This window comes from Pan troglodytes, chromosome 5 (assembly GCF_028858775.2).
Source record: "Pan troglodytes isolate AG18354 chromosome 5, NHGRI_mPanTro3-v2.0_pri, whole genome shotgun sequence".
NCBI lineage: Eukaryota > Metazoa > Chordata > Mammalia > Primates > Hominidae > Pan > Pan troglodytes.
The window spans coordinates 101,250,855-101,263,514 of record NC_072403.2 but is presented as its reverse complement, the minus strand read 5'-3'; the positions used below and the strand labels follow the sequence as shown (position 1 = coordinate 101,263,514).

The 12,660-nt window shown below is 43.5% G+C and overlaps 1 protein-coding gene across 1 annotated transcript in view; it reads left to right on the top strand.

The window, feature by feature from the left end:
• The window catches only part of GABRR2 (gamma-aminobutyric acid type A receptor subunit rho2), a 55,615-nt gene extending 46,429 nt beyond the window's left edge, over positions 1-9,186 (top strand). Inside the window, exons 7-9 of the mRNA XM_527448.8 lie at positions 982-1,134; positions 2,139-2,335; positions 8,765-9,186. Coding sequence (XP_527448.5) covers positions 982-1,134; positions 2,139-2,335; positions 8,765-9,076 — 662 coding nt within the window. The 3' untranslated portion in view covers positions 9,077-9,186. The remainder of the gene's footprint in view (positions 1-981; positions 1,135-2,138; positions 2,336-8,764) is intronic.
• Positions 9,187-12,660: the final 3,474 nt, after the last annotated feature.

Here is a 12,660-nt window from a genome sequence, read left to right as displayed (position 1 = left end):
AGAGTTTCTGTGTGGGATGATGAACAAGTTCTGGCAATGAATAGTGGTGATGGTTGTACCATATTGTGAATAATATACTTAGTGCCAGTGAACTGTACACTCGCCTGGGCATTGGAGGCCTGGGTTGAACCAAGCTCAACTGACTCTAGCTAAGGCTTTGGAAAAGCCTCTAAGTGTCTCATTTCCTCATGTCCCAATGTCAGACTTTAGAATCATGTGAACAGCCTATTTCTTTTTGTGATGGATGTGGAGTTTGCATGATAAAGGATTAGGGTCTCACAATAAAGGTGAAAATTTCACAATAAAGGTGAGAGTGACCAGAGCCTAGCTCTCCTGGCTCCTGCCCCAGTGGCACTGGCCTCAACAAAATAGAACTATTCCAACCTCTTATGCTTTTGAGCAGCAAGTCACTCAAGAAATATGGTTGTAATTTGCAAATTACAAATACAGAACAAAAAACTATAGCCTAGGCAACATGGTGAAACCCCTGTCTCTACAAAATAATAATAAGAAAAAAAAATTTAGCTGGGCATGGTGGCACACACCTGTAGTTCCAGCTACTCAGAAAGCTGAGGTGGGAGGATCGCTTGAGCTTGGGAGGCTGAGGCTGCAGTGAGCTGTGAGTGTGCCACTGTACTCCAGCCTGGGCTACACAGCAAGACCCTGCCTCAAAAACAAACAAAAACCCAAATGACTAAAACTTCCCTTCTGTTTAGTTCTGCCCTTTCCCAAAATACTGTGAAGAAAAGTTAGGTAATACCAACTGAGATAGTAAATGTACTAGATATTGGCAAGATATTTATATATAGGAGAAAGGGCTTAGATTTTGGAAAAGAAAGGTATTATATTAAGCCAACTGGTCATTAATTTCAACTTTCTGTTGCTGATGAGAGCCATGTCAGTGAAAGACAGGTTCCCAGGGACACAGTTTGCTTTCACCTCTCAGATGGAACCTCATTGGCTTCTTCCTGCATCCCCCAGGCTGGTACAACCGTCTGTATATTAACTTCACGTTGCGTCGCCACATCTTCTTCTTCTTGCTCCAAACATATTTCCCTGCCACTCTGATGGTCATGCTGTCCTGGGTGTCCTTCTGGATCGACCGCAGAGCTGTGCCTGCCAGAGTTTCACTGGGTAAAAGCATTTCATAAGGTGTGGTAGGGTGGTTATTTTTTTCAACTTATCACTATGTTTACAAAAAGTAAAAATCATTACTTAGAGTTCTTAACTGATGAGCTGTTAGAGTCAGAGGGAGCAACTTCATGTTTCTTGCCTTTACCATCTAGATGCTGGCCTCAGTTTCCTCCACATTATGAGAGCCACAGGGAGCTAAAACAACATCAACTGTGATTGTATCACTTCAGAAAGATTTGGGGTACAGACTTCGACAACTGGCAGTATCAGAGCTCAGTATTTAGATAAACAAGATGATTCTGCAAATGCCAACAATTCCTTCTGTAAATACAAAAACTTCATTTGCTGGCCTTGTTTAGACAGACTGAGGGCTTGGAGGTAGGGCACAGAATATGAGATTTCTGGGAAAAGGAGGACCACGTTCCCTCGAGCTGTGGTTTAGCCTTTTACAGACCCTGAATTCCAGAGTGAAAGTTTACAACATGTCATTGTAAATTTAGACAACATTAGGTTGGGCTTTGAGAAAGGTGAGGGTTTAAGCAGCAAGACAGAGTGAAGAAGAATCCCGCATGATGGGCCTCTGGGAATTTCCACAGTCTTCCACAGCGACTAAAGCACACCTCTGAAGGAACATTCTCAAACTTCAAGGAATAGGCACATTCTCTCTCATCTAAAGATGAGAAGTTTGAGAACGTTCCTTCAGAGGTGTCCTTTAGTCGCTGTCTTTAATTCCACATGAGAATAGGTCCTCTCCTTGTCAGCCACATCACAGAAACCCAGTCTTTCAGGTGCTTGAAGGAAAATGGGACAAGCAAGCGTGTTGGCTCTGAGGAGAATAGGCCTGGCTGCTAGTAGGGCAGATCCTTGCCCCTCTCCGAGGTGGAAACACACCTGGGACTTTCTCATGTGGTTTAAGAGATAGAGAGTGTAAAATCGTGACTTAGTGAGATATGGGGGCAGTTCTAGACCGCTGTCAGCAGCCCAACTAAGGCCGGGTGTTGCAGGTATCACGACGGTGCTGACCATGACCACCATCATCACGGGCGTGAATGCCTCCATGCCACGCGTCTCCTACGTCAAGGCCGTGGACATCTACCTCTGGGTCAGCTTTGTGTTCGTGTTCCTCTCGGTGCTGGAGTACGCGGCTGTCAACTACCTGACCACCGTGCAGGAGCGCAAGGAACGGAAGCTGCGGGAGAAGGTGAGAGGGCTTCTTCCGCCCTTGTCTAAGTCCATGCTGCTGGGTGAAAATGAAGGTCTTCTGGGCGGGGGGGCAGAGGCAGGGGTTGCATGTAGAAAAAGGAGATGTTTGTGCAAAACGAGGAGGATCTTGTTTTAGAATAGGTTCTGGCTTCTACCCCAAAGGATTCCAGAAAGCAGAAGGTCTTTAGACAAAGACTAGGAACTGGAAGACTTGGGTCTCAGACTCAACTTTGACACCTATGCTGAGCCTCAGTTTTCTCATCTGTAAAAGGGAGATTACAGAACCCTCACCTCTACGTAAGAGTCACATGAGATAATGTATGTGAAAGTTGTTTTGATCTTTCACATGTATCAGGATCTAGACAAACAAACTCTCACTATCATTACTGAACATGTCTAGGGACGGTGCCTCCTTGTCTTATGACCAGAGAAGGGAGAGTTCTAGAACAAAAAGTGCCTTTATTTATCAGTGCCCAGTGAAAATTCAGCCACAGTAAGGACTAAAGCTAAATACCTTATATATATTTCTTAAAAAAAAAAACCTTTTATGTGTAGATGCAGAAGGAAATTGGAAATACTATACTATCTGCCGGGCGTGGTGACTCACGCCTATAATCCCAGCACTTTGGGAGGCCGAGGTGGGTGGATCACCTGAGGTCAGGAGTTCAACAGCAGCCTGGCCAACATGGTGAAACCCCATCTCTACTAAAAATACAAAAATTAGCCGAGCATGGTGGTGCACGCCTGTAATCCCAGCTACTTGGGAGGCTGAGGCAAGAGAATTGCTTGAACCCGGGAGGCAGAGGTTGCAGTGAGCTGAGATTGCACCACTGTACTCCAGCCTGGGTGACAGAGCAAGACCCCATTTCAAAAATAAAATAAAATAAAAATACCATACTATCTATAATGTACTGTACTGTACTATATTATACTACAGTTGATCCTTGAACAAGGCAGGGGTTGGGGGGGCTGACCCCTTGTGCAGTAGAAAATCCAAGTATAACTTTTGGCTCCTCCAAAAATTAATTACTAATGGCCTCATGTTGACTGGAAGCCTTACTGATAAGATAAACAGTCGATTAACACATATTTTGGATATGTATTATAAACTGTATTCTTACAATAAAGTAAGCTAGACAGAAAATGTTATGAAAATCATAAGGAAGAGAAAATATCTTTACAATTCATGAAATGGAAGTGGATCATCATAAATGACTTCATCCTGGTCACCTTCACTCTGAGTAGGCTGAGGAGGAGGACGAAAGAGAAGGTTTGGTCCTACTGTCTCCGGGGTGGCAGAGGTGGAAGAAAATCTAAGTGGATCAGCACAGTTCAAACCTGTGTTGTTCAAGGGTCAACTGCAAACTATGAGACAGAATACAACTGGGAGATTTTACAAAGCCATGCTCATGAGCCTTTGGCACAGGGAGGCAGTCTTTTCCATTCATAGTCAGACTCTTATTCATTTTAGTGTTAGGTCTGTGCAAAAGTAATGGTATAAACTGCAATTACTTTTGCACCAACCTAATACTAAATAAATAATGCTGACTTGCTACCTGATCATTGCCAATCATTGCACTAATCAAAATAGGTGTTCATCTAAAAGCTGTGGAGATAAAGGGACATGAAAATCTCATATTTATGAACAACGAAGTGGTCATTAGCCTTTTAGCATAAGGGAGCTTTTAAAATTAAAATAATTTATTTTTGCCATGTAACGACATTTTGGTCAATGGGACCTTTAAATTTTAGGAAAAGAGAATATGTTGCCTTTTCAAAAATTGTCTTTCAACACCTGCATTATACCTATCAAGTATTTCCACATTGTCTCTGTTAACTTTAAAAAAATCAGAAATTTATAAATTTGAAAAAGGAGACTTTATTTCTTATAAAGGATTCCAGTCTGCAAGGTGGCCATCCTGCAGGCTGGGGAGTGCAGCCTCCTGTAAAGACCTGGAAACAGGCACTTTGAAGGAGAAGGTGTTGGAGTAGGGGCTTCATGCTGAATATGGCTAAATATACATATTCAACAGGCTATAGGAAGATTTATGAATATTTATGAAGGTAGTCCTGACACATGCCTATTGAACAAATGTGCATGTAACATACAACCCATGTTCACCCTGGGGTGGAGACTTAACATTTCAATGTATTACAATTGGACCCTATATGCAAAAGGGACACAAAGTCACTCAAGTGAACAGCCTCTGTAAACTGACCAGGACTGGTCCATGATTGATGGTCTATCAAGAGAAGGTTACTAAAATCACTCTCTTGTCCAATCAAAGCTGTAGTTATGGCTGGTGGAACACGGGCCAGGGGTTGGTTGGTTAGTCAGTGTCTGATGGTTGGTGAGCTGCAAATTTTTTTTTTTTTTTTTTTTTTTTTGAGACAGGGTCTGACTCTGTCACCCAGGCTGGAATGCAGTGGTTGCTAACTGCACTCCATCTCCTGGGCTCATGCTGTCCTCCCACTTCAGCCTCCCAAGTAGCTGGGACCTTAAGCATGCGCCACCCCGCCCAGCTAGTTTTTATATTTTTAAAAGAGATGGGATTTTGCCATGTTGCCAAGACTGGTTTCAAACTTCTGGAGTCAAAGCCATCTGCCCACCTTGGCCTCCCAAAGTGCTGGGATTACAGGCGTGAACCACCGCACCAGCCCCAAATTGTTTTAACATTGTTTATCTCAAGGCCAGTGCTTGTTTAGCTGAAAGAGAAAAAGAAAAACCTCGTGGCAGTTAGCACACAGTGTATTCTTTAAGCGCAGGGGTGTGTGACTTCACCCTGGCCCTAGAATGGCCTTAGGTACTGTTTGTAATTTGGTATCTTATGGCCATAAAGAATCTGTTCTGTCTTACAATCTCTATTTCAGCATTAATGCTGGTCAGTTGTGTCTAAATCCCAAAAGAGAGAAGGAATAACAAGGTGTGTTTGGCCTCTTGTCTTGTCATGACTGGGAACTCAGTTTTTAAGGTTTCTCTGGGGTCTCCTTGACCAAGAGGGGGGTCAGTTCGTCAGTTTGGGGGCTTAGAACTTTATTTTTAGTTTACATCTCCAAATATATTATACTAGGTTGCTTATTTTTAAAGCTCTAGTCAAACATTTTTTACTTCAGAAAATTGACTTGTTTAAACTTCAGTAATTTGTACACTGACCATTATCACAGGACTTTGGACCATATTTAAACACTTTTGATTTATAAATCATTAGACTTTCCTGTATAGAGCAGTTGAAAAAAATAGCAAAGCCTTCATCTGACAAACAGGGGCTCACAAACGAACGGTTCACCGGCACAACTTGCCCTGTTTCCATATCATGTCGGATCTTTGCCGGCAACTGTATGACTTTGTTTAAAGAGACAAGGAAGTCATCTATGGAGAGGGCCTCAGGCCCCTAAGTCTCCCCCTCTGTCTGTGTGAGAACAGACATCCGGGAGGTGAGAGCTCGTACTCTGCTGTTGTCAAATGTAGGATTTAAGACCAAGAAGCATAGTTGCTGGAGAGCAGACAGAGGTGAGAAGGCACCATCTGCTGCCTCACAGAGAAACTAATATTCATAGTATTGAAATGTTTCCCAATAGAGCTGAGGTTCCTAAGTGGATGCCATGGAGTACCTTCCCTGGAATCACCTCCTGAGTCTGTTAAAAATAGATTCCCGGGTTTGAGACAGGGTCTCAAAAAATAGATTCCCTAGACCACACCCTAGGTCTACTGATTCAGAATCTTTGAGGATGGCACCCTGGAATCAAGATTTTAAGCAAGTTCCCAGGTGATTCTGATGCTCACTGAAGTGTGATTTCCACTCTGTAAAGGTAAAAGCTGCCTGGGACCCGTTAGGCCCACCCCTGGTTTGAAGGGCAGACAAGTGCAGGCGAGAGCATGCGGGAGCACGTGGGAGCCCAGGGCTTACCTCCCCTCAGCTGCTCCAGTACTTCGGCTGATTAGCCAGACCTTGTCTGACATGCCAAGAGCCACTTCCTCTTTCTTAGAAGCAAGTCAATCTGGGAAACAGGGGTTTTATCCTAATTTTTGGTATTTCCTGATTTGAACTCAAAATCTTAGGAGAAAAGTCTATTTTCATTTTTGCAGAAAGATTTTCAGTTTAGAGCAAGGAGAAGAAGAACTGTGCCTTAAATAAATAAATAACCCCCCAATGATAATATCACACAATTTTATCAGTTTGGGTGTGATTATATCTAAATGCAAAGAGTTGAATAGGCCTGGGCATGGTGGTGCATGCCTCTAATCCCAGCACTTTGGGAGGCCAAGGCAGGTGGATCCCTTGAACCCAGGAATTTGAGACCAGCCTGGGCAACTTGGCAAAACCCCATCTTACAAAAAATACAAAAATGAGCTGGGTGTGGTGGTGTGTGCCTGTAATCCCAGCTACTCGGGAGGTTGAGGTGGGAGGATCCCTTGAGCCCAGGAGGTGGAGGCTGCAGTGATCTGAGATGGCATCACTGCACTCCAACCTGGGTAATAATAAAGCAGGACCCTGTCTAAAAAACAAAAAAAAAACAAAACAAAAAAAACAAAAAAAAGAGAGAGAGATGACCTCTTACCTTTTATCCCCAATTCCCTTATAGCTATGAGTCTATGATAATTATTCAAAAATTGTTGGCTGGGTGCGGTGGCTAATGCCTGTAATCCCAGCACTTCGGGAGGCCTAGGCAGGCAGATCATTTGAGGTCAGGAGTTCGAGACCAGCCTGGCTAACATGGTGAAACCCTGTCTCTACTAAAATTACAAAAATTAGCTGGGCATGGTGGCAGGCACCTGTAATCCCAGCTACTCAGGAGGCTGAGGCAGGAGAATCGCTTGAACCTTGGAGGCGGAAGTTGCAATGAGCCGAGATTGAGCCACTGCACTCCAGACTGGGGGATAGAGTGAGACTCCATCTCAAAAAAAAAAAAGAATTGTTACTGATGGAAAAAAGACACAGAAACTAATAATGAAACAATCATGCCTGATGAAAAAAAATAGCCCCCAAACCACGAACAATTTCTTCAAGGATAAGAATACTTCAAGTAATTCTAATTCTGCATAAAATCATTCATCTATTTTTGCATTCTAAAGCTTTATGATATTCATCTGAGAGTTCCAAGATCCATAACAATAAGAGGCAGGTTGTGAAACTTCATTATTTCACTTTCCTAGATGGAAAAACAGACGCCCTGAAGGGCTGAGAGCCAGGTCAGAAACATATTCAAATCAACGCCAATTGGATGTGTCAAGTGGGCCTCCTGCTCTCAGTCAACACCAAGCATCCAGGCACCAGTGGAAGCCCACTCTCTGCTGGCTAAACCATGGGGAGAAGTCAAGCAAAACCATTTCCTTTCCTCCCACTTAGAGTGTCATCCACATTTTCATACTTGCAGAAACTATTAAAAGAATAGGGTCATATACATTCAGGTACCCAGCACCTAGATCCAACATTGCTAACATTTTGCCATTTTTGTGTGGCAAAAACTGCACCAACAGGTACATGCTTATATGGAGAAAATGTATTATGCATTGAATGCATAATACATTTTCTCCATATAAGCATGTACCTGTTGGTGCAGTTGAACTGTCTAAAAATACATTGCAGATACCATGACCCTTGACTCTCAAATGTAATTTTTAAGATAAGGACACTCTCTACCTCATCATCTTTTTCTTTCTTTCTTTTTTTTTTTTAAAAAAAAGAGACAGGGTTTTGCTCTGTCACCCAGGCTGGAATGCAGTGGCATGATCACTGCTCACTGCAGCCTTGACCTCTTGAGCTCAAGTGATCCTCCTGCCTCAGCCTCCTGAGTAGCTAGGACTACAGGTGCATGCCACCATGCCTGGCTAATTAAAAAAAACTTTTTTTTTTTTTTTTTTTTTTTAGAGAAGGAGTCTCACTATGTTGCCCAGGCTCGTCTTGAAATACTGGCCTCAAGCGATCCTCCTGCCTTGACCTCCCAAAGCACTGAGATTATAGGCATGAGCCACTGCGCCTGGCTCCTAATCATCTTTTGAATCATGCACAGAAAGGTGGAGTCCTGCAGCTGGAATCAGACTATGTGGATTTAGAGTCCTGCTCTGACACCAGCTGTGTGGTCTCAGAATCGTATAGCTCTCTGGGTCTTAAGTTTTTGTCTCTACAACTGAGGGATTTGGACTAGATCAGTGATTCTCAATTCTGGCTACACAGTAGAATCACCTGGGAATTTTAAATTAATTGCTCTAAAGTGCAGCCCGGGCATGGCCAGTTTAAAGAGCTGTGCAGATGATTCTAATATGCAGCCAGGGTAGAGGATCGTTGGACTAAGTAACCTCTGGAGATCTTTCTAGTTCTATCTTTCTGTGGTTCTGAGTAGCAATGTGGCTTTGCTCTTGGGCCAGGCCCCCTCCTCTGCCCACCTCACAAGGCTTAATGATGTTCTTTGTGCTTGCTTCCCATAGTTCCCGTGCATGTGTGGAATGCTTCATTCAAAAACCATGATGCTGGATGGAAGCTACAGTGAGTCTGAGGCCAACAGCCTGGCTGGGTACCCCAGAAGCCATATCCTGACAGAAGAAGAAAGGCAAGACAAAATAGTGGTCCACCTGGGCCTGAGTGGTGAAGCCAACGCTGCCAGAAAGAAGGGGCTTCTGAAGGGCCAGACGGGTTTTCGTATCTTCCAGAACACCCATGCCATTGACAAATACTCTAGGTTGATATTCCCTGCATCCTACATATTTTTCAACTTAATTTATTGGTCAGTGTTTTCCTAGGGGCACCAAGGCTGTTCCTAGAAGAGGGCATAGACATCGAGGGGGCCTGGCCAGTCATTGACAGACGGACTTGTTGACCACACGCCCCTCACCGAACAATGCAGCAGCTACTGGACCACCCTGAGCAGCACTCATCTCTCAGAGAAGCCCAGGAGCCTTCCAGCTGCCCTGACCCCAGACCTCGTGGGGCTGCTCCATGTTCATGCTGTCTCGCGTCACACTTCACATCTCTCTGGGACCTTCTGTTCTTGTGTGTGAACTAGTTCACAAGAACTCCCCTCCTATAAACAAGGATTCAAATGCCTCCTAGACATTCTTAGACCCTCAGATTGCCTAGGAGTCAGCTGTGGAGGGAAAAGGAAAAACTGAAGTACAAGCTTAGGGGCATTCTGGATAGGAGATAGGAAATTAAGAACAAAAAACACCCTGTAAAACCATTGAACTGGATTAAGTGCCTACCTAGAAGGGAAAAGAGCTGAGATCCCAGACAGGAAATGATTTGGCCTGTGGGAGTATGGCAACCCACAGGATTTTGCAATATTAGAGGAGATTATTCATTTATCCATCCATTCAACCATTCATTAAATATTGAGGTCCCACTCTGTCCAGGTACGGTGGAAATGAGAAAATAGTCTCTTTCCTTAGAGATCTTCTCTAAGTTGTGCTCATTCTACATATGGCATGATGTACTTCTGCTCTTTCCCCTCCTTCAACCCCGCTTACCCCACAGACCCATTCTGTTTGCTGTTGCTTTTACTCTTAGGCATATAAGGCAGGGTCCAGGAGAGGCCAGGTCCAGAACTTTCAACTGTCCTCCTCCAGTGAAGTTACACAGATAGCACTAATTTTGCCCAGCAATGACATGTAGCAATGTGCATGGAGTATTGCCAGCCAGAGAAACTCACCCAAGCTCACCATGGTGTACAGTTTTTTTATTGGGGTCGGTCATGGATTTATAGCTGATTGCCCACATGGCTGACTTTAGTCTTTTGCCCCTCCAGAGGTTAAGCTGGTACCTTGAGGTCCAGGGCACCTATCATAAATCACATTGTTGGCATAGACTATCTGGTGTGGCCCAAGGCCCCAGTAGACAAAGACCCTTCTATCTCACAGGACATTCCAAGGGCATAGAGGTTGCTTCCTAGTAAAGGTTAGTCCTTTACTACACAGCAACTCTTGTCAATTCCCTATTGTTAATGTTAATTGCGGTGTTACTATTATATATTCAGGCAATAAACATTTTAAAGTATCTCTGCCCTAGGTACATTGGGGTCCAAATTAAGAATAAGAGTAGTCGAAGCTCTCAGAGAAGAAACTAGTAAAGGAAATACCACACAAATATCTATAATATAAGATTAAGAGTGTTTAGTGCCTCAGTAATAGTTCAGTGTGAGATGGGAATTCCAAGGGAGGAAAAACAGTCCCACCAGGGAGACGGACCTCATGGAGAAAGCAGCCCTGAGATGCCCCTTGAAGGTCAGGATTTTAAGAAGAAGAAATGGAGCAGAATGCATCCTAGATCTGGGCTGTCTCATATGGTAGCCACTAGCCACATGTCTACTTAAATTTAAATTAGTGAAAATTAAAAATATTAGCCAGGTGTGGTGGTGTGTGCCTGGGGTTCTAGCTACTCAGGAGGCTGAGGCGGGAGGAGGGCTTGAGCCCAGGAGTTCCAGGCTGCCGTGAGCTGTGATCAAGCCACTGCAGTCCAGCCTGAGTGACAGAGCGAGACCCTATCTCTAAAATAATAATAATTATTATTTAAATTAGTTGAAGTTAAATAAAATTGAAAACTCAGTTCCTTGGTTACACCATCCACACTCAAGTGGGCTTAGTAAGCACAGTTGCTAGTAGCTGCTGCACTGGGCTGGGCAGACCTAAAGACCAGGAAGCTCTACCAGCCAAGAGACCAGCTTGAGCAGACGCATGGGGAGAATGGGAAGGTTTGCCATTGCAGAGAACAGGGTTTGTGGGCAAGTCATTCATTTTGGCAGGATCCTAGGCTGTGATAAGAGGAGGTGAGCGACTAGCTTTTTCCACAACACTAGGGATCAAGGCAGGTCCCCACCATGCCAGTGCTTATGAGGACAGCTTCCCCACTATGGAGTTGCTGGACCCAAGACTACTAGATTTCCCAGTCTCACAGACCAATGAAGAACAAAAATGCATAAATATGGGTAATTGGGTGGTACAGGGCATCTGGACTTGTTTAGAAACCTTTTTTTTTTTTTTTCTGAGACAGAGTTTCACTCTTGTTGCTCAGGCTGGAGTGCAATGGCTTGATCTTGGCTCACCACAACCTCTGCCTCCCGGGTTCAAGTGATTCTCCTGCCTCAGCCCTGGAGTAGCTGGGATTACAGGCATGCGCCACCACGCCTGGCTAATTTTTGTATTTTTTAGTAGAGACGGGGTTTCTCCATGTTAGTCAGCCTGGTCTTGAACTCCCGACCTCAGGTGATCCGCCTGCCTCAGCCTCCCAAAGTGCTGTGATTACAGGCGTGAGCCACCACACCCGGCCAGAAACCTTTTATCTCTAGAGACTCTCCCAGGCCACAGTGCTGCTCAAAGAATGATAATTTTATTGTCATTAAATATATCATATCGCTTTGCTTGTAAGTCTTATTTAATTCCAACACTTCTCTGCTTCTGACTGCATTGTTTTCATGAATTATGGCTCATATAACATAGTTGCCTGTTCACAAATTAAAACAAATATTTATTTTTGCTAGCTTCTATGTTAAACTGGAGTTAATTCTATAGCAGACATATTTAGAATCATAAACAGTGTTTTATCATGCAGGGCCATGATACAATGACACCATTGTATTTAGCATTGCCTTATTACAGTATAATAGTCTGACACTACTTGAGAAAAGTAGGAAATTTAAAGAGGTAAAGTGGAGACAACATTGGTAGGAGTAGAAAACAGGAACTAAGGAAATAGTGAGAACATGGGATGATTCACCCTGGAGGCAGGAAGACAGAGAAGCAAACACAAATTGTTATCAGGAATGCATGAATGATACTTTACTTCACTGAATCTAAGACATGGTGAAATGTAAGATGCACCCATATTTTATGTACTGAGAAAAAATACTAATAATCAAATTCTGGAATGCCCATGATTATAATATGAATCCTGATTTCACCAATACGAAACTGTGAAAAAATGTTAATGTTACAATAAAAGAAATGGGTTTTATACAAAAACTGGTGATTGGACATACTTCATTGACACCAAGGAGCCAATATTTATTTAGCACTTGTCCTCAAGGTCTTGTGCTGAGGTGAGGGATGGTGGTGACGGGTAAAGAAATGAATGGGAAACACTCTTCAGTCATTAAGAAGCTTACACTCTAATGGGTGTGGCTCAAAGGAGGGAATGATCACAGAATTTGAGGAGTGTTTTCTGATAAATATTGAGTGATGAATAAACACATCTTTGAGTACTAGAAAAGGGAAGGAAGGGATGATAACGTGGCAGAAGGAAAGCTCAGGTATGTTCAGGGGTCAGTGAATAGACACTCTACGGAATGTACAAGACATAAGATAGGAAAAGTAAGTCGGAGCAAAAAGGGCTTTGA